Source organism: Apis mellifera, linkage group LG8 (assembly GCF_003254395.2).
Source record: "Apis mellifera strain DH4 linkage group LG8, Amel_HAv3.1, whole genome shotgun sequence".
NCBI lineage: Eukaryota > Metazoa > Arthropoda > Insecta > Hymenoptera > Apidae > Apis > Apis mellifera.
In genome coordinates, this window is record NC_037645.1 from 9,504,428 (window position 1) to 9,526,581 (window position 22,154).

General features: G+C 34.5%; 1 protein-coding gene across 4 annotated transcripts; it reads left to right on the forward strand.

Moving 5' to 3' along the window:
- Positions 1–609: 609 nt before the first annotated feature.
- LOC411285 (muscle LIM protein Mlp84B) lies at positions 610–21,545 on the forward strand. Of its 4 annotated transcripts, none has more exons than XM_016913628.2 (9): positions 610–1,054; positions 3,158–3,283; positions 5,523–5,685; positions 9,811–9,937; positions 14,302–14,398; positions 17,126–17,213; positions 18,297–18,593; positions 19,368–19,688; positions 20,014–21,545. In XM_016913628.2, exons 2-9 carry the CDS (start codon positions 3,169–3,171, stop codon positions 20,288–20,290), a joined length of 1,485 nt encoding a protein of 494 aa, XP_016769117.1. In that variant the 5' UTR covers positions 610–1,054; positions 3,158–3,168; the 3' UTR covers positions 20,291–21,545. The 4 variants fall into 4 exon arrangements, with proteins under 4 accessions (XP_016769117.1, XP_016769115.1, XP_394758.3 ...); XM_016913626.2 differs by having other exon boundaries at positions 1,000–1,156; positions 20,014–21,523; XM_394758.7 differs by lacking the exons at positions 14,302–14,398; positions 17,126–17,213 and adding exons at positions 15,017–15,113; positions 16,936–17,020 and having other exon boundaries at positions 1,000–1,156; positions 20,014–21,523.
- The last annotated feature ends 609 nt before the right edge of the window (positions 21,546–22,154 follow it).

Genomic DNA, 22,154 nt, shown 5'->3' on the forward strand with positions numbered 1-22,154 from the left:
GCCGTAAATATTACGTTCCCAAAGCAATCCGATTGTTATCTCAATGTTTGCACGATCTTTCATACGTAGCCATCTATCTATAGGAAGCGAAATTATTTCTTACGGGTTGAACAAGGATAATTTGTAGAACAGAATAATACGCTTGTTTCGAATATTCTTTTAGGTTATGTTCTATATGATATGAATTTTCTTCGTGCAAATATTGCGATATTGAGAAATGTTCTTCTCCGTGATTGGGAGGAGAGAGAGAGAGAGAGAAAGAGAGAGAGAAAGAGAGCACTTGTTGCCTGGTAACCTTATTTTCGAGACTGTTTGCAATTTAAATCTTCTTACTAACCGATAAAAATTTTAATTCATCTCAAGAACAAGATTTAATAATTTATCAATTACCTTAATTTCTAGTTCCTTTTAAAACTTGATGATTTGAGAGAGGCCACGTTAAAATTCCGAATAATTTAACCTCGTAATGATACTTCAAAAGGCGTTTCTCGTCCATTTTTTATTGTCTTTGCCAATAACCTCCAAATTTTTTAACAAAAATATCCAACGTCAAAACGTCGTCTTTCAATAATTTCGTTTGTTCTTCTGATAATTCAGATTATCGTATATCAAAATAACGAATAAAATTTCGAATCATCCCGGATTCCATTGAAATTTATTGATGAACTCGGCTGTTAATATTCGATAATTCCAACGGAGGAAGAAAAATCCGGATACAAAGGAGAAAGAGCGAAAAAAATATATCCAAGTACGTGTTATATACCTCGAAAAAGTTTGGAAAATCTCTCACAATTATTATCCCCATACATCGTCCATTCAGTTGTCACCAAGAGGAGGATCCGTCGAGTTAACGAGCGGCCGTTTCGGTATCCTCAGGTATAGTGTAACACCCCCGCTGGCAGAGAGATGGAAGGCGGCTAGTACTCCCTCTGCCACCGCTACGTTGTCGTCAACAGCACTGACGTTCCGTTGCACACGTGCCGTGTGCAAACGGCTGGCTATGACTAGGACGGCCACGACGCGAGAACAGCCATTCGAATCCAGTATTAGTGCGGTGAGTAGAGAGTGCTTCTTCGGGTGTTTTTTCATCTTCACGCCTGCCTTCGTTCCCGAGGTTTACCGATTTTCCACTCGTGACTTCGACCGATACCCGGTGGTGAGTAGTACTACAAGCGCATCAGTGTTCCGCGGCCAACCGGAGATTACGTACCGAACTGCCGTTCTTCTCCACTACTTTTTCATGGTTTCTCCACGTGTCGAGAAAGAGAGAGAGAGATAGAGGGATAGAGATAGAGATAGAAAAGTGATTTCGATCGTAATCGAATCGATTGCTTTTGGTGCGATTTAAACGGTAGAAAGTGAATCTATTCTATCTTCTTTTTGAAAGAACTCGTGAGAATTCGAGGTTATAAATATTGTTAATTCGTTAATTCTATCGATCGCGTATGTCTCGGTATGTAAATCGATCTTCGTAATTTTTGAAATCGGAGTTGGAAATGAAGTGGAACGGATGGAATAATAATTTTCAGAGATCGAAGAAGGTGGAAGGATTTTTTAAGAGAGCGAGAGGAAGCTTGGTGGTAGAGGGCCACATTTAGTCAGAGGCGTGTTGCGGAATAGAGTTACGCGGCCCCTCCCGGTTAAAGTTGAAAACACGCATGGTGGGTTCACTGAGAGACGCGATGAAATTTGAGATCGTTTGGATCTGGAAGGTGGCGACGTATAACGACCGTATCCAAACTATCGTCTTCGCTCACGATACGTTAAAAATGCTCTAAAAATTAATTATCGATCTGGAAATCAATAATAAACTCGTAAAAAAGAAAATATTTCTCCTAATTTTTCTTAATTTTTTTGTCAATCGGTTCATCATTTTCCACTTCAAATATCGAAAATTATAAAAGATTCGAATTACGAAATCGATCGAATGATAAAGAATTAATTTTATCGACTTATTTATTTTATTTTATTTATATTTTGTATCAAAGAAAGAAATGTACTTAGGGAAGAAAAATTACTTACGCGATGGGCGAAGTAAAGTATAGGTTAGAATGAGGCGAATGGGTGGGAAGGTAGGGGTAATGGCTACCGCGTTGTGGAGAATCTAGCACCTTCCCTAATACGGCCTCGCGATCCGCAGGCTTGCGTCTGCACGGATATAGAATCCTCCATCTCTCTTTTCAGCTCTCTCTCGTAGTCTCTCTAGCATTTCTACTAATACCGTGGTCACTATACCCGCCACTAGACCTACCGCTTCCAAAAGTCCAAACTTTTGATTCCTATACCAACCTCGTCTCTCAACTTTGCCTCCGATATTACCCTATGATATTTAATAGGGGATTTATAACACGTTACGTTGCACTGGTTGTTTACTTCCAGATTATATTAAGCCACGTGGTTGGAAATTTTAAATTTAAGGTTATCAAAGTTCTTTTAATATTTCATCCTTCAATTGATGATGAACGACGCCTTAAAATTTCACGCCTCCTTAATATCTATGAGGATAATTTCTATTCCGGGGTCATCTTATTATCATCTTATTACCGCTAATAATAAAAATTCCCTATGAATAATTATTAATGAGGCTCTAGGGGAATTGCAATTTTTATGAACACCTTTCTACGGAATTTTTTTTTTATTACCGTTAATAATAAAAATTTTCTATGAATAATAATAATAATAATTAAAGTTCTAGGGGAATTTTTATGATTCTATCGTTCCACAGTATTTTCATTTCTATGAAAAATTGGGATTCATTTTATTTACAATGACATCATGTTTTGATGTTGTGATGTAATTGCGTGCGCTAGAAACGCGTACTTTTTAGTTGTTTTTTCTTTATTCCTTTTGGTCATTGAACACAAACTTTAAGATTGTTCCGTCGTTAAAAATAGACCTCGTCTATCGGTAGTAGGGCGGAGGCTGGAACTGTTTACGTTTCTCGCGTAAGATTAGGTAATTGGAGGTTGAGTTATTCGCTGTTTACGCATCTGTTAAAAACATCGAAACTTTTACTTAAATTTCGCTATCGAGAAGAATTTAATCAGCGTCGTTTTATCTTCCCTTTTTTTTTCTCCATAAATTTAATAAAAATCCAGAAACATGATCAACATTTTAAAATTTTATAAATCTTTTCCTTCTTTTTTTTTTTTTCCAGTAACAGACAAAATGCCTTTTAAACCAGTAGAACATCCCAAGTGTCCCAAATGCGGCAAATCCGTGTACGCTGCAGAAGAACGTGTTGCTGGAGGACTCAAATGGCACAAGATGTGCTTCAAGTGTGGTAAGCGTTCGTTTGAAATATTAAATATTATCCACACGTGCTTCGTGTTTTTATCCATCTTATAATTCAATAGTTCAACAAACTTCGATAAACATATTACTTCAAACGTTCTCAAACTATACTTTTATTAAATTTCGATCGAACATTTTTTTTAAAAATTAAATTCTAAAATTATTCGAAATACCTTTCATTTCCAAAAAAAAAAAAAAATTTTGTTTCGATCGAAAGACAACTATCGAAAGATCGTCGAGCTCGTAAAATTTTCTCTTAAATCGATTATCTTTACGAAAATTAAATCGATCTACACTCGAATACGATTTGAACGATGCGATGAATCTTAATTGATTCACAGAGATTTGTCACAGAGCGTCCTCCCATTGCGCAAAAAACACCATCAGCCGTTTTTAAATTTAGCCATCCCTATAAATAAGTTTTATGCCAGTCCCGGATGGTTTGTCTTGGCCTTAATTAGTTTTGTATGCTAGCCAGAAATCAAATAGAACCACCCAACGTTAAGTCGAGGGTGCAACGACCCGCGCGAACTCGCCGGCAAAAATCCGTACTTCGTGATCCTCCTACTTGAAATAGGAACTCCATTGAATATTCATCCGCGGTTTTGAGCGGAAATATGCTGCATCGAAAATTAACGCGGATGTTATACCTTATTCACGAATATTCCTCGAATATTTTTTTTTTTTTTTTTTTTTTTTTTTTTGGGTCTCTCTTTTAAAAAAGAGCAACAAGACAATGGATTCATCTACGATTTTGTGTACAATTCTTGTGTTCACACAAGAGTATTTAATATATACAATTAAGGATTTGAAAAATTTTTAATCGTTAAAATATTATTATCATTAAAATTAATTTTATCTCACGTCATATTGATTATATGAAACGATCGATGAGAAACGAGTTTTCTGATTTTGCGTGGACAGAATTTTTGAGAATAATTGGAAGAATTCTTTTTTTTTTTTTTCAATAGGTTAATTTAAAATAAATTAGAAAAAGAATCGAAGGGATATTTTTTCCTATTTTAAACGACGTAACAAATTGTTCACAATTTGTGTTTGCGCGAATTTCACAAGATTTTGATAAATTTAACTCTCGACTAGAATTAGTTATGTAATATGTAAAGCGCAGCCGGCCGAGAAAGTAGGTGAGGCATTCTCTCTTCTCTATAATTGTATTAATTCATTTACCAGCCTCTACCTGTCAAGCTTCTAATCTAATAAGGAATATTACCGCTGACAGAAATGTAAACCAGACTTAAGGAAATTCATTCGTTCTTAGATTGGAAGATCGATCCTCTTCCTCTTTCCTCGAATCTCGAACGATTTTTATATGCAATAAAAATTAATTTAACGCGCATATTCTCATTTTTACTTCATCGTATTTCGTCAACAATTTTGAAAAAAAAGAAAAATTAATTTCGAATTCAATGCCCAAGAAATTTTCTTTTCTTTTTTTTTCCTCTAAGATCTCGCATGATTAAATTAATAATAATCGAATTAATAAACAATCGAACGAGATCACAAACAGTTTTAATGGCAAGAGACGAGTAAAAAAAAAAAGAAAAAAATTAATTTCGAATTCAATGCCCAAATTTTCTTTTCTTTTTTTTTTTCTCTAAGATCTCGCATGATTAAATTAATAATAATCGAATTAATAAACAATCGAACGAGATCGAAACAGTTTTAATGGCAAGAGACGAGTAAAAAAAAAAAAAAAAAAAAATTAATTTCGAATTCAATGCCCAAATTTTCTTTTCTTTTTTTTTCCCTCTAAGATCTCGCATGATTAAATTAATAATAATCGAATTAATAAACAATCGAACGAGATCGAAACAATTTTAATGGCAAGAGACGAGTAAAAAAAAAAAATTAATTTCGAATTCAATGCCCAAATTTTCTTTTCTTTTTTTTTTCCTCTAAGATCTCGCATGATAGAAATTAATAATAATAATCAAATTAATAAACAATGGAACGAGATCGAAACAGTTTTAATGGCAAGAGACGAGTAAAAAAAAAAAAAAAAAATTAATTTCGAATTCAATGCCCAAATTTTCTTTTCTTTTTTTTTCCTCTAAGATCTCATGATTAAATTATAAATAATAATCGAATTAATAAACAATCGAACGAGATCACAAACAGTTTTAATGGCAAGAGACGAGTAAAAAAAAAAAAAAAAAAAAAAGAAAGCATTAGGAAGGCCAAACGCTATGTGTTCTTGTGTGTTCCAGGTCTGTGCGGCAAATTACTCGACTCGACAAACTGCACCGAGCACGAGGGCGAGCTTTTTTGCAAAGTGTGCCATGGGCGCAAGTTCGGCCCTAAGGGATACGGCTTCGGTGGAGGCGCTGGTTGCCTGTCCATGGATCAGGGCGAACATTTGAAGAGTAGCGAGTGAGTGCACCTGCCCATCGTCTCCCTCCCCCCCCTCTCTACCCCCGCCCCCCGTTCTCCTGTTCCCTAGAAAAGAAAAAAAAAAAAAAACAAAAAAATATATATATATATGTTTCTCCCCCATCAGTCGTTTAATGTAATTTAATGATCATCATTTATAAAGAACCGTACGTGCTGTTAATTAAACCAAAAAAAAATCACAAAAAAAAGAAAAACTGTATAAAATCCAACCGACCAACCGACCAACAACCAACAACCATCGACCAAGCCCAAACGATTCGACACGGCAAATTCGCTCCTCACTCAATCTCGACGCGATTAGATCGAGATGAATAATTTGGAAGACACACGAGAACACGCTTAAGGCAGCCCTACTAAGAAAAGCCCAAGGACGGAGAGCACATGCGTCTGCGCGCATTACAGCATCGCGACTGTGTAAAATGTCCCCCCCCCCCCTCCACTTTTCTTCTCCCCCTAATTATTTATAATATTTCCTTTTTTATTTTCTTTTTTTTTTATCGCCATTTTTTATCATTTCTTTTATTATTCTCTCTTTCTTTCTCTCTTATTTTTAGTCTTTCTTTTTCTAATCCCTCTTTCTAAACCCTGATAATATAATTCCTTTCCTCCAAATCCTTTACTTTTGATCCTTTCGTCGTCCATCTACGGCACCGACTACGATGATGGTGATGACGATGATGATGATGATGGTGATGATGATGATGATGGTGATTGCGATGCTATGACGACGACGACGATGACGACGACGACGTTATAATCATCGATTATAATTAACTGTGTTTTAATCTAGTCGAATTCTCTCTCTCTCTTTTGTCACGTTTTAACTACCCACGTTTTTCTCGTTTTCTCTTATCTTCTCCACCCGTTTCTTTCTTTTTATTGTTCTATATATATATACTTTCTTTTCTTTTTGTTTTGTTTTCGTTCTCTTTCTTTCAGATTTATTTTACTTTTTCTCTTTCTTTCTCTCTTTCTCTCTTTTTTTTCTTTTTCCTTTTATTCGTTTTTTTCCGTTTTGTTGTTTGCCCTTTCGTGAAACGACTGGATTAAGAGCGGTCGTTTTCGTATATGTATATATATATATATATATATATATATGTATATGTATGTATATATATGTATATACAGTTACACACTATTAAACTTTCTCGTTTCTTTTATGCGATTATTACATTACGTTACGCTAGTTTATAGAATCATTTGTACCATCTGTAATAAGTGCCATTAAAAGACTTTAAAAAGGGAAAGAAAAAAAAAAAAACAGAAGAATCTGGTCTCCTTCATTGACAACACAACTGCTTCGCGATTATTCTCTTATGAGAGCATAGACGGTCGGACAAAAATGTTCTTGTGTAATCTTTTATATAGATAATATTTTAGATTATATTTATTTTATTTTATATAGATAATTTATATAGATAATAATTACTATGGTACAGATGAGAGGATAGGGGAGGGAAAAAATTTGTTCTTGTCCAAGCTGTCAGTTATACATGGCCTGATTCATTTTAATATATATATATATATTATCAAAAGACATTTTTGACCCACTGTACATGCCTATATACACACCTTACTTAACTTATGTTAAGATAGATATTTAGTATCTTAGTGGAAAAGCGTAGAGAATTTTCACCTGGCCTCGACGACAATGGAGAACCGAATTCGAAGGACGAATACGAATTCCAGGCCGTTTAATTTCTTTTTTCTTTTTTTCTTCTACGACGTTTTAGCGACCCACAGTCAAGCACCAAGAACCGCTCTCCTTCTTCCCTTCTCCTCGATCTTCTTCTTTTAATCTTCTTCTTCTCTCAAAGAAAGAAACGAAAGAAAGTACAACAACACGAGAGATATAGAAAAGAAAAGAAAAAAGAAAAAAAAAAAAAAAAAAAGAAAAAAGCAAGCAAACAAACGAGCAACTGAAAAAGCCGAGCAAAAGAAAACAAAGCAACAGCAAAAAAAAAAAAAATAAAAGAGCAAAAAAAAAAAACACCCCAAAAAAACTACCCCCGCCAGCCCCGCCGAGCGCGAGCCAACCGGAGGCCCATGATTGAACAATATATGTTGTCGCTTTATCACGAGCCTGCGCTCGAAATCCTCGTGATAAAGGGAACTAGCGAGTAACGAAAGAAAAAAATGGTGAGCACCGAGTCAGATTCCGCCTCTCTCTCTCTCTCTCTCTCTCTATATATATATCTATATATTTCTCTTCTTGACACTCTCTGCCTTTTCTCTTCTACCGCCTTACACGAGAAACCAATCGCTTTTTATATACATATTTTTTTTTTTTTTTTTTTTAGTCACTTTTTCTCTTCTTCTTCGTTTTATTTTTCGTATTATTTTTTTTTAATATTCTTCTAAATATATATATATATAAAAAATTCTGTCAAAAATCTCGCGGGTTATATTCATCGATATACGCAGCAAATACACTTGCACGGCCTCTCTCTTTCACTCTAGTAGTCTACTCATTCTCTCTCTCTCTATCTATCTCGAGACACACAATAATAACTCCGTAACCCTTGCTAACACGTTTAACTCAATGGGTGCTTCTTTTTTAGACAACAGCGATCTTTTCACACACGCACACACGTATATACGTACAACATTGCTCGCTTACAGACACACGGTGTAGGGGTGCTGTACCGTAGATAAAACGCTTTTTCGGTTTCCTCCTATATATATGTATATATATGTATATGTATATATATATATATATATATATATATTCTATTATTTATTATTTATCTTTAAACGTTTTTTTCTCTCTCTCTCTCTTTCAAATTCGAATTAAAATTTCAATTTTCAATTTTCGATCGAACCTCTTCTATTATTTATAACTCCTACATTTTCTCACGATTTCCTCTTCCTCTCTTTCTTTTCTTTCTTTCTTTTCTTTCTTTCTTTCTTGCTCTGTCCTCACTCGTTCTTTCTTTCTTTCTTTTTTTTTCTTTTTTCTCTGAATAAAATGTATTCACTTATTATTATTATTATTATTATTATTTATATTTGATTTCTCGTCACACACGATCCGCTTCTTGGCTCTCCTCTCGGGGCTCGGCGGAAGCCACTTGCGTGGTTGCAAAAGGGAAACGGGATTACTAACCGATTAACTAACATGTGCCTAACAAACTGTCTAACCGCCCGGGTTGTTATTCTTTCGTCTGGTTTCTGGATTATCATTTTTTTTCTTTTTTTTCTTTTTAGTATTACTTAGAGTTTTGTCTCCGAGTTTCGTCGATCCGTGGACGACGGAAACCCGTTTTCGAAATCGAAGGAAATTACGTACGAAGTTGTTCGAAATGAGAGCGTTTCTGTCGTTTCACCGATCGATCCATCCCTCTTCTGTTTTGCAGTGGTGTTTTCTTGTACTGTCTGCTTCTGTTTCTGGTGGTTCTCCACCTCCTGGTATTCCAACGCCCCTGATCAATATCCCCCCACCCCTTGTTTCTCTCTCTCTCTCTCTCTCACTCTCTCTGTCATCGAGCAACCTAACGAGAAAAAAAAAAAAAAAAGGAAATTCGAGAAATTATTAATTCTCATTTAATTCTCCCTTATTATGGCGAATTAACACTTTCGCAGCCGTTTATTATATCTCGTTTGCAGCTGATTGGGAGTAGAGTTTTTTTTTTAATCGAAATTACAAAATATCTTTATCTTAACTTATTACTCGATCGAGTTTCACGATTATTTATTCTATTCTCATCACTCGAAATTTTTAACTTATTCTTCTTGTTCAATTTATGAGAAATGTTCAATTTTTTTTTAATTAATTTTATTCCAAGTTCGAGAAGAAGCAATAAAAAAAAAGGAAAGAAAATTCAACAGCTGCAAATCGAGTTACTTTCAAAAATTCTATCTCTCGTTTCTTTAATCCATGACGATTTTAAATAATTTTAAATCTCTAAAGAAAAAAAAAAAAAAAGGAAAAAACGGAATCGGCTGCGAAAGAAATTCGTTAATTCGAGATATGCGAAGAATTTGATTCTCGAGTGGGATTCTTGTGGGGCGTTGGCACGCCAATTGGGAATCACAGCTTTTTTTTCACCACTATAAACGGTTGAAAGTGACGATCTGATCTGTCTACAAGGAGCACGTTTTTAGGGAACTCGCGAGAGGATCGAACGCCATTCTGGAACCAAGAGCCATCGCCAAGGCGCCAGAAGGAGAGGGTTGCCCTCGATGCGGAGGATACGTTTACGCTGCCGAACAGATGCTGGCCAGAGGAAGGGTGAGTCTCCCTTAAAATTCGCTCGCCCCTTTCGCTCGACGAGACACCTCTATCGTTTTTTTTCCTTGGTACCGCGACCCGAAATACAGAAATATAGAAGAGGATTATTTTCTTCGAAAATTACGATTACACTTTGAGAAGTTTTAGTCAAATTTCCCTTATCTTCATTATTTCTTCAGTTATTATTATAATTGTTGGACGATACAGTAAGATCGTATTAAAAAACACATATTAAAAAATCGAGTGAGACTTAACGATAAATGACCAGTATATGAAACTATTCTAATTTTCAAAATGAATTTTGAAAATTTGATTCGTAAAATTATATAGAGATTTGCACGAAAGGTTTGCTTTCACGTTCAAATTTTTAATAAATTAATTAACTACTTCGATAACTTAATATCGATTTGATTTTGAAAATTTCATTTGCAAAATTAGAAAAATGGAGTCAAGTATATTTTCTGAAAAAGATACAGATTTACATACAGTTCAAAAAATTTTGTTAAATTTTTGTTCAAATTTTTACTTAATGAATTAACTACTTTGATAACTTAATATCGATTCGATTGATTTTGAAAATTTCATTTGCAAAATTAGAGAAATGGAATCAAGTATATTTTTTTAAAATGATTTATATAAACTTCAAAAAGTTTTCTTTGGCATTCAAATTTTTATTTAATGAATCAATTAACTATTTCGATAACTTATTATCAATTTGATTGATTTTCGGAAATTTTGAAAATTTGACTTGCAAAATTATATAAAGAAATGAAATCAAATATATTTTCTAAAAAAGATTTATATACAATTCAAAAAATTTTGTCGTTCAAATTTTTACTTAATGAATCAATTAACTACTTCGATAACTTATAATCGATTCGATTGATTTCATTTTTGGAAATTTTGAAAATTTTGAAAATATTTTGAAAATTTGACTTGCAAAATTATATGAAGAAATAAAATCAAGTATATTTATACATATAATTAAAAAAATTTTGTCGTTCAAATTTTTACTTAATGAATCAATTAACTACTTCGATAACTTAATATCGATTCGATTGATTTTGAAAATTTCATTTGCAAAATTAGAGAAATGGAATCAAGTATATTTTTCTGAAAATGATTTGCATATAATTCAAAAGTTTTGTCATTCAAATTTTTACTTAATGAATCAATTAACTACTTTGATAACTTATTATCAATTTGATTGATTTTGAAAATTTCATTTGCAAAATTAGAGAAATAGAATCAAATATATTTTCTGAAAACTTACATTCAATTCAAAAAGTTTTGTCGTTCAAATTTTTATTTAATGAATCAATTAATACTTCGATAACTTATTATCAATTTGATTTTCGGAAATTTTGAAAATATGACTTGCAAAAATTATATAAAGAAATGAAATCAAATATATTTATACATACTATATTTTCCTTTGACGTTCAAATTTTTACTTAATGAATCAATTAACTACTTCGATTTGATAGATTTCAAGATTCTTCCCAAATTTTACTTACACTGATTAGCTTCTGGATCTTTCATACACTTAAATTAACTTTCACGTACGAAAAATAGGAAATCGCGTGTAACTGGAATCTTTTCTTCGAACCACAAGAATACATTTTTATTAATAATTAGCGAAAAGCGATTTTAATATCTCCCCACGATCTTACTATAACCCTCCTCCCTCATCGACATTGCTCGACAGCAATGCAATCTTCGAGGACAAATATTATATCACGGATGGAAGGAACTGATGGAAGAAGAGCGGCGAGTATTTTTAGCTTGCGCTTTATTTCTATCCGAGCAGTCCAATACCGAGTGATCCAAATCCAAAGAGGAGGAGTCGTAAACAGAGAAATTTCCTGAAATTCGAAATTCCGAATTTATTAATTCCGATTCGAACTTTGTCGAATCTCGACAAAAGATTAGTCGATGGCCGATCTTGATCCCCTTCTGGAAGCGTCGATTCTCTTCGAAACAAAGTGGAACTATCTCAGTCCAGAGAGAAAGAAAGAAAGAAGGAAAAAAAAAATGAAAATGAAGTAATCGAGGGTGGACTGTGCTGTTATTCGATGCTAAAATTGACTGGATCGGCGCTGGTTGACATGGTGCCAAATACTCGCGAATCGTGACGCGCCTCCGTAATCTTCTTCTCCGTCTGACGAAACGCTTAATTTCATAACAATGAGGGAAAAAATAAGAAGAGAGAGAGGGAGAGAGGGAGAGAGAAGATGAGGGGATGAGTCGACGCTGGCCAACGCTTGTTGCCGTTGGTGACGGCCCAAGAGCTTTTCCTGTCTTCGTCAGGTTTGGCAGATCATCAACTGGCCATCCCCGATGCGTTGGAAAATAACTTGGAGCAAGCGATACGGACACCGAATGAACACTTAATCGCCCCTTTTAGGCCACTGTCAATCCTCTCTTCTACAGTTTTGAATATGGAATATGTGAATCTAGGAAGATTCTTATAATTTAAATATTTCTGATTGCTATATTCTTTTTTGTCTTTTATTTTTGTATCATTTAGACCATATTTTAAGTCTTCTATAGCTTTGAATATAATGTCAATTTAGAAAGATTCTTAATCTAAATATTTCTTTTTGTTTTCTTTTGTTTTTTTGTATTTAGACTACATTTAAATTGATCTTCTTTTCTACAGCTTTGAATATAATGTGAAGGAAGATTTCTGATTGCCATATTCTTTTTGTATCATTTAGACCACATTTGAATCAATCCTCTCTTCTACAGCTTTGAATATGGTGTGAATTTAGAAAGATTCTTAATCTAAATATTTCTATTTTTTTTTTTTTGTATCATTTAGACCATTTGGATCAATTCTCTTTTCTATAATTTTGAATATGGTATAAATTTACAAAGATTCTTAATCTAAATATTTGTGATTTTTATATTCTTTTTTATTTTTATATCATTTAGACCACATTTGGATAATCCTCTTTTCTATAACTTTGAATGTGCTGTGAATTTAGAAAAATTCTTAATCTAAATATTTCTGTTTTTTTTTTTCTACCATTTAGATCATATTTAGGTCAATTCTTTACTCTACAGCTTTGAATATGGTGTAAATTTAGAAAGATTCTTAATTTAAATATTTCTGTTTTTTTTTGTATCATTTAGACCATATTTGGATCAATTCTCTCTTCTATAGCTTTGAATATGGTGTGAATTTAGAAAGATTTTTAATCTAAATATTTCTGTTTTTTTTTTTTGTATCATTTAGACCACATTTGGATAATCCTCTTTTCTATAACTTTGAATGTGCTGAGAATTTAGAAAGATTCTTAATCTAAATATTTCTTTGTTTTTTATTTTTGTATCATTTAAACCACATTTGGATAATCCTCTTTTCTATAACTTTGAATGTGCTGAGAATTTAGAAAGATTCTTAATCTAAATATTTCTTTTTGTTTTCTTTTGTTTTTTTGTATCATTTAGATTACATTTAGGTTAATCCTCTTTTCTACAGCTTTGAATATGCTGTGAATTTAAAAAGATTCTTAATCTAAATATTTCTGTTTTTTTTTGTATCATTTAGACCATATTTAGATTAATTCTTTTCTCTACAGCTTTGAATATTGATATGAATTTAGAAAGATTCTTAATCTAAATATTTCTGATTGCCATATTCTTTTTATTTTTTATTTTTATATCATTTAGACCACATTTGGATCAATCTTCTTTTCTACAGCTTTGAATATAGTGTCAATTTAGAAAGATTGTTAATCTAAATATTTTTGAAACACGATTACCAAATTTTTCTTTTAGAAAAATTCTTAATCTAATTTCTTGTTTCTCGTATCATTCGGTTCTACAATTATAATAATTTGTACGAAGGAAAAATTACAGTTAACTAATTACAAATAGTACATAAAATTGATACAAATTGTACAAACGGAATATATCCTCTTACACGAATCCTCATCTATCTTGAAATTTTCCTCGTTTGATTAATCTTGTAATTAGAAACCTCGAGCTTCTGTCGTCGGAGATAAAATTTCAGCTCGGCAAGAAGAAAGCTCCTCCTCCTCCTCCTCCTCCTCCTCCTCCTTCTTGTCTGGCTCATAACGTACGACACACGATGGCCAAATTGGAGACGCACCAAAATTCGAGTTAATCTCTCGATCACCAACAAATTCTCCCCCTGCAATTTTATTCAAACCAATTAAATTTTATTTAATAAACTTGACCAGACATGGGTGTCGCGGTACCAAGGTTTTAAAGGTTTCTTTCTTTCTTTTTTTTTCTTTTTTTTCTTTAATAAATATCGATCATAGCGAGAAGATAGATATATACATACAATTGCCGGGATCATCATCATGGTTATTCCTACTTCTTGTGATTAGGCTTACCATAAGCAATGCTACAAGTGCAAAACCTGTCACCGGTCTCTGGACTCGACGCTTCATTGCGATGGTCCTGATCGCGAGATATATTGTCGAGGTATCTTTTGCAATCCAACAAAACTCTATTGCTCGTCTCTCTTTTTTTTTTTTTCGTCTTCTTCTTCTTTTCCTCTCCTCTCAATCATTACCCATCATACTGTGTCTACTATTCTAAATTAATCTCTGATCGAGATCCTTTTGTAATTTGCCCTTCTTCTTAGTTCACGATCCTTCCGTGTGAATTTAATAAGTTCAGAGATTAAACACACATTGGCGCAAAGTGTTCCGTAAATTCCGTCATCAAGATTCCAGTTTCGTTAGATCTGACTTTAGATTTCTAGAGTCTTCCAGAGAGAAGAACGAAAGATACGAAAGGTCGTCTCGGATGACTTTTTGCTCTCCCTGTCATACGTGTCTCTCCGTTGTCTCGACTCACAAAATCGACCAAGTTCTATTACCACGTTTATTAACGGGAGGCATTTCGTTGAAATGAAAAAGTAAGAGCGAGCAGAAAGAAATTTCTGGAGATTTGGAGATCGGTTGGTTGGAAAGAGGGAAGAGATTCTGGGGGGGGGGGGGGGGAAGATTGGGAATAACTATGAGTAATAGAACGCGCGTGTAATTGGAACGCGGTGACTAACCTAACACCACTGTGTCCCTTTTGTGTCCCACGTAGCAATGGCACAAGGAATGCTTTAAATGTGCCAACTGCTCCAAGAGATTAGACTCGGTCAACTGCTGCGAAGGTCCTGATAAGGACATCTATTGCAAAGGTGAGGACATTACATCGGGACCAGAGATACGAAATACTCGTGGATACGTTCTACGACGATTCTAGTTTAATTCATATCTTTCTCGTGTTAGAATCGGAAAAGAAAATCGATAGATATCTACACCTCTTTCAGAATTCTCTTATAAATCATAAAAGAAAAATAAAAGAATCGATAGATATCTATATCTCTCGTGTTAAAATCAGAAAAGAAAAATCGATATCTATACCTCTTTCAGAATTCTCTCATAAATCATAAAAGAAAAATAAAAAAATTGGTAGATATCTATATCTCTCGTGTTAAAATCAGAAAAGAAAAATCGATAGATATCTATACCTCTTTCAGAATTCTCTCATAAATCATAAAAGAAAAATAAAAGAATCGATAGATATCTATATCTCTCGTGTTAAAATCAGAAAAGAAAAATCGATAGATATCTACACCTCTTTCAGAATTCTCTTATAAATTATAAAAGAAAAATAAAAGAATCGATAGATATCTATATCTCTTGTGTTAAAATCAGAAAAGAAAAATCGATATCTATATCTCTTTCAGAATTCTCTCATAAATCATAAAAGAAAAATAAAAGAATCGATAGATATCTATATCTCTCGTGTTAAAATCAGAAAAGAAAAATCGATAGATATCTATATCTCTGCTCCTTTCAGAATTCTTGTATTAAAAGAAAAATCAAAAATTTGATTGTTAAATTGATAGATATCTATATCTTTACATCCCTTTCAGAATTTTTTCGTTAAAATCATGTTAAAATCATAAAAGAAAAATAAAAAAATCGATAGATATCTCTTTCAGAATTTTTTTATAAATCATAAAAGAAAAATAAAAAATCGATAGATATCAATATCTCTATGCCCTTTTCAAAATTTGTATTAAAAGAAAAATCAAAAATTCGATCATTAAATGGATATATACACCCCTTTTAGAATTCTTCTATTAAAAAAAAAAAATAAAAAATTCGATCGTTAGATCGATAGATATCCCATTTCAGAATTTGTATTTAAAGAAAAATCAAAAATTTGATTGTTAAATTGATAGATATCTACGTCCCTTTCAGAATTCTTTCGTGTTAAAATCATAAAAGAAAAATAAAAAAAATCGATAGATATTTATACTTCTACATCTTTTTCAAAATTTGTATTAAAAGAAAAATAAAAAATTCGATCTTTAAATCGATATATACGTCCCTTTCAGAATTCTTGTATTAAAAAAAAAAAAAATAAAAAATTCGATCATTAGATCGATAGATATCTATATCTCTCGTATTAAAATCAGAAAAAAAAAATCGATAGATATCTATATACGTCCCTTTCAGAATTCTTGTATTAAAAGAAAAATCAAAAATTGGATCGTTAAATCGATAAATATCTATACCTCTACGCTTCTTTCAGAATTCTCGTATTAAAATCCGAAAAAAAAAATCAAATCGATAGATATCTATACCTCTCTACCTCTTTCAAAATTTTCTCGTGTTAAAATCAAAAAAGAAAAATAAAAAAATCGATAGATATCTATATCTCTCGTGTTAAAATCAGAAAAGAAAAATAAAAAAAAAATCGATAGATATCTACACCTCTTTCAAAATTCTCTCGTGTCAAAATCGTGGAAAAGAAAAAAAAAGAAAAAAGATCGAGAAATCGATCGGTTTTCAAATTTTTCACGAAAAAGAAAGAAAAAAGAAAAAAAAAGGAAAGAAAGTACGGAGAACGTATCCGAGTATAGGATATATCCCTGGGAACGTGAACTAGTAGGCAATAACTAAGAGAAGAAGAACAGAGCAGATACCTTTAACCAATGTTCTCCGCAGTATGCTACGGAAAGAAATTCGGACCGAAGGGTTATGGGTACGGCCAGGGTGGTGGCGCCCTACAAAGCGACTGCTACGCTAATGGGTGGGTTTTCAGAGCCGAGAGCCTGAGACGGGAGCACGCGAGATATAATCCCGCCTCTCGGCTTCTACACTCTCACTATATACGATGCGCTTGTCTGCTTAACAGCTTGCTATCCGAAGAAATTCGGTCCGCGAGGTATTGGCCACGCTGGGGTTATGTGGATCGGGCTGCAGTGCGATATTGAGGACGAGGGGTACGCGTCCCCCCCTTATAGTTATGCTACCATTCGCCACTATTTCTCTCTATGTGTGTGCGCGTGTGTGTTACCTTTGTGCCCGTTTGTCAATCCAAATTGATTTTCTCAGGGAGCTCTCCCAGTTCCTTCCAAATTAATTCTCAAACGGAGTTTTCCGAGTAGAAAAGATATATACACGAGTTGCAAAATAATCGAATAATTGTTGGAGGGATAACAACGCAATTGTTTTTCGAGATCCATCCGCTGTTGCGTTAAATTAATTGTCGACGAGTTCTCTTAAGAAAAGAAAAGAAAAAAAAAAATTTTAAAGACCGATATATAATTCGATGAAATTATATCGTGAAAGTCGTCGATATCGTGAAATGAAATTTAAAATCGGAATAATTGTTTTTTCTTTTCCTTTTTTTTTTATCGAAATTCGAAATGCAGAGGGGGGGGGGTTCAAAATTGAAGAAACCAGGCTTTCGCGAGAATGAAAGAAAAGAATGAACGGACGCATCTTCGTTCTACGTATAAATCGACGCTTTAACGCTTTGCGCTATTACTCACCTTCGTTAGTTATCTTATTTTTTGAATCTGATTGAACCGATTGTAACTGACACTAATTCTTAAACAGCCATAATAACAACTTCTCTCGCCCACCTCTAATTTAGTATCGTGCACTAAAAAGCATGCACCTTTAATGCAGTAGTTGATTTTATAAAAAAAAAAAGAAAATATATATATAAAATTTCCTTCGAGTAAATCTCGTAGCTCGACGATATTGATCAAATTCAATTCTCGATGGACGCTTTACATCGGCAACTCTGAATTTTAATCGTTGATCAATATCGACCGGTTCCACTTTGCATGGAGTTGTTTTTCTTATCGTGATCCCCGAGAAACTTCGAACCACGAGTCGCTCGAACGGGAATAAATTTGAATTCCATCGAATCCATATCTCTCTTGATGAAAAAAAGAAAAAAGAAAAATAATAATTCATTAAAAAATTTTAAATTTATTCGTTCATTTCGGGCGACTCGATGGTGTCGATTAAGTAAATTTCGGATCAAGGGAATTGTGAATTTTTCTGAATCGCAGCGAGGCAGCTCCTCGTACAACCGTGATCGACACCGCCATAATCAAAGCCCCGCCCGGCAAAGGTTGTCCACGTTGCGGCGGCGTCGTGTTCGCCGCCGAACAGGTGCTCGCGAAGGGCCGCGAATGGCACAGAAAGTGCTACAAGTGTCACGACTGCAGCAAAACGCTCGACTCGATCATCGCCTGCGACGGGCCCGACAAAGACGTCTACTGTAAAACCTGCTACGGAAAGAAATGGGGACCGCACGGATACGGATTCGCATGTGGTTCGGGATTCTTACAAACCGATGGTTTAACGTGAGTAGATTCCTCTTCTCCCCTCTCCTGCAAGCTGCAACATTCTTTCAGAAAAACTAATTCTTCAAAGATTCGAGTCTCTTGGCCCATTATACCTTCTTTAGGCGTCATAGAAAGTAATTTCACTTTTTTTCACGACAATGAAACATTTCACGTCAACAATCGAATTTGACAAATTCGATCTATGGTGATTTTTCGAATTGTTATATGTTCACTTCGATCAATGCCTTTATTTTCGTCGGTTTCGATTGGTATTCTAGAACGTGGCGCGTTGAAATTGTCGGAACGAAATTTTGAAAAGCAATTTTCATAATGGCGCACCGTTCATACACTTTCTTTTCCATAGATTTCGCGTAACTTTTTTCTTGAACAGTATTCTTATCTTTTCGATAATAAAAAAATGAAATATGCCGAAAATACTCCTTTCACATCTTTGTCATCACGCGCGAGAAACACAATTGCACGGAATCGAACAAATTTTCCTTATACATGAACCGTGTGAAATGTCGACTCTCGAATAATAACGGTTTAGAGTGAAGTTGGCTGGATAAACAGTGTGCAGCACTAGCGACACTCGTGTGAAAAAACGGAATTACTTTCTAAACAACGCAATATATTTTTCCAATCGTTTCTTCTATAATTATATATTCATCGATTGATAGTAAACTCCCCGAGAATCGAAATAACGACGAATTTTTTCTTAATTATTTGGGGAAGCTAACGTTTCATTTGAAAATTTTCGAATCGACTTTTGATAGAGAAAGTTATTTTCAGGGAGGAAGAGATTTCGGCTAGTCGACCATTCTACAATCCCGATACGACGGCAATCAAGGCGCCAGCCGGTCAAGGTTGCCCTCGTTGCGGTGGCATGGTATTCGCCGCCGAACAACAGCTTGCCAAGGGGACTATGTGGCACAAGAAATGCTTCAACTGCGCCGAGTGCCATCGACCTCTCGACTCTATGCTGGCCTGCGATGGACCCGACAAGGAGATTCACTGCCGATCGTGCTACGGCAAGCTTTTCGGACCCAAAGGATTCGGGTTCGGACACACCCCGACCCTCGTTTCAACCGATGGGGATCACGCTCCCTCCTAGTAAGTTTTTATTATACCTCATTGCCTCCCACTTGTACATTCCCATTTCGTGTTTTGAATTCTTTCTTTCTCCAAGAGAATCTGGACTCTAGATTTTTCTCTAAATTTGATTTAAAATTATCGAATCTTTCTACGATTCGATCTTTATCTCGCTATCTTTTTTTTCCACGTAAAATTAAAAATTTCTTCGTTTCACGAGTATTATTATTTTCGTAGATCGAATCGAAAAAAAAAGAAAAAGAATCAGTCTATCAAAATCATGACGATTAAATTTTCTCTCTTCCTTCTACTTTCCCCACTCACATGGTCGAATCGTTTTTTTCAGCATCGATGCAAAGCCTCAGGTCGGGCAGAAGCGGAGCGACGGGCACGGGTGCGCGCGCTGCGGCTATCCCGTGTACGCTGCCGAGCAGATGATCTCGAAGAATCGCGTGTGGCACAAGCGTTGCTTCAGCTGCGCCGAGTGCCACCGCTCGTTAGACTCGACGAATCTGAACGACGGCCCAGACGGAGACATTTATTGTCGCGGATGTTACAACCGGAATTTCGGGCCGAAGGGGGTGGGCTTCGGCATGGGCGCGGGCACCCTGACGATGGCCTAACTTGTTCAGAAATATATTCAACACCAGCTCGAACCAGTCTCATATATATATATACATATATATATATATATATATAAATATAAATATACACATAAATATAATTATATCCAATATATATATACGTGCGAATAAACGATCGCGGATAATAATATAATAATACTCGCTCGCAACGCTTAATTAAAATTCATTGTTGATCTTCTTCTATTTTGCGGATTCCTTCGTTTATTCGTATGTATAGAAATATGTATATGTATAGACGCCTGACTCCTCGAAAAATTTAATTTTTTCCGCGATAAAGTTTCACGCTGCTCCGAAAACTCCGAAAACCAAAGAGAAAAGAAAAAAAAAGAAAAGAAAAGGAAAAAAAAAAAAAAGAAGGAAGAAAACAAAGCAAAGAGAAAAGAAAAGAAAAAAGTCAAAGAAAAATTCTCATTCGTTTCAACGACGTTTTTTTAATCGCTTAAATATATATATATATATATAATTCGATTCGATCTTCTCACGAAGAGATGCGCGCGCACACATTGCGATTCTGCATTCGTCGATGATTCCGTCTCCTCGATGATGCGGCGCACGAAACGACCACGCGACACACAATCGACAATTAATCGACACTGTGAACGAGCAAGCTTTTATTACTTTTGTATAAGGCGAAAATTTGCGATCCGAGATCGAGAAGCTCCGCGGAAGCTTCCTTCTCCCTGGGAAGGGGATAGAGTGTATATTTATATATATATATATACTATATATATATACATATATACCGACAGGATATATATATGGATAGGATACCGACGGATGGTATATATATATATGTATATATATATATATATATATACCATTCGTCGGTATCCTGTCCATGTTTTCGTTTCTTTCTTTCTTTTTTTCTTTCTTTCTTTCTTTTTTTCTCGAACAAAGAACCTTGGAATTCGGGACCAATACTGATTCGGGGAAAGTTTAGAATTTATCCATCGATCTTATAAAAGTGTGCAAGCGTGAGCAAAGGATATACGCCCCCTTATCCTCGGGAGAAGGATATACACGAGGCTGACACAAGAAAAGTACAAAGTATACAAATATCCGTATATATTACCTGGATTGCGATCAGGAGCAACGATTGTTTAGTTAAAACGACGGGCAAAGAAGTGGCGAGCGAAGAAGAGCGAAGGAACGAAGATAAATGCAAAAGATAAATAAATAAATAAATAAACAAATAAATAAATAAATAAAAAATGATTATTTTCAATAAATGTAATATGTTTCGAAAGAGAAAATAATAATAACAATAATAATAATAATAAAAGAGAATTAAAATAGGGGAAGAGGGAGAGGGGAAAAAAAATACAAGGTGAAAAATTCGTCGTCTCGACATTCCAATTTGTGCGCGTCTAATCGAGAAGATAGACTTCGTCGAAAGAAAAGTCATCGTTTTCGACCAACTTGCCTCGGTTTAATGATCCTTATATCGACAATTCTACTGGAAGATTAATTATTATTATTATTATTATTATTATTATTATTATCCACTTAAGCGTTCACTATATAAAAATAGTTTGGATGGTCGACAGAGTAACGACGCGTTTCTCGAATCTCCCTCTCCCCTCCTCCCGTCCAAAAATTCCCTGTCGGAGGGAACGGACGACGATCCCCCGGCGCGGACGAGAGAATTTCTTTCTTACGAATTTTTAATCTTTAAGCGGATACGATGGATGACGGATCGACGACTTCAACAATCTTCACACGCGAAGGGGTTTGTGTTTGTTTTCAGATTTTTTTCTTGTTCTCAAAATAAACAATTTCTTTCACGACCAGGCTCCTCCCTCCTCCCTCTTTCAAGAGCGCTTAAAGATTAAAGCAAAAGGGA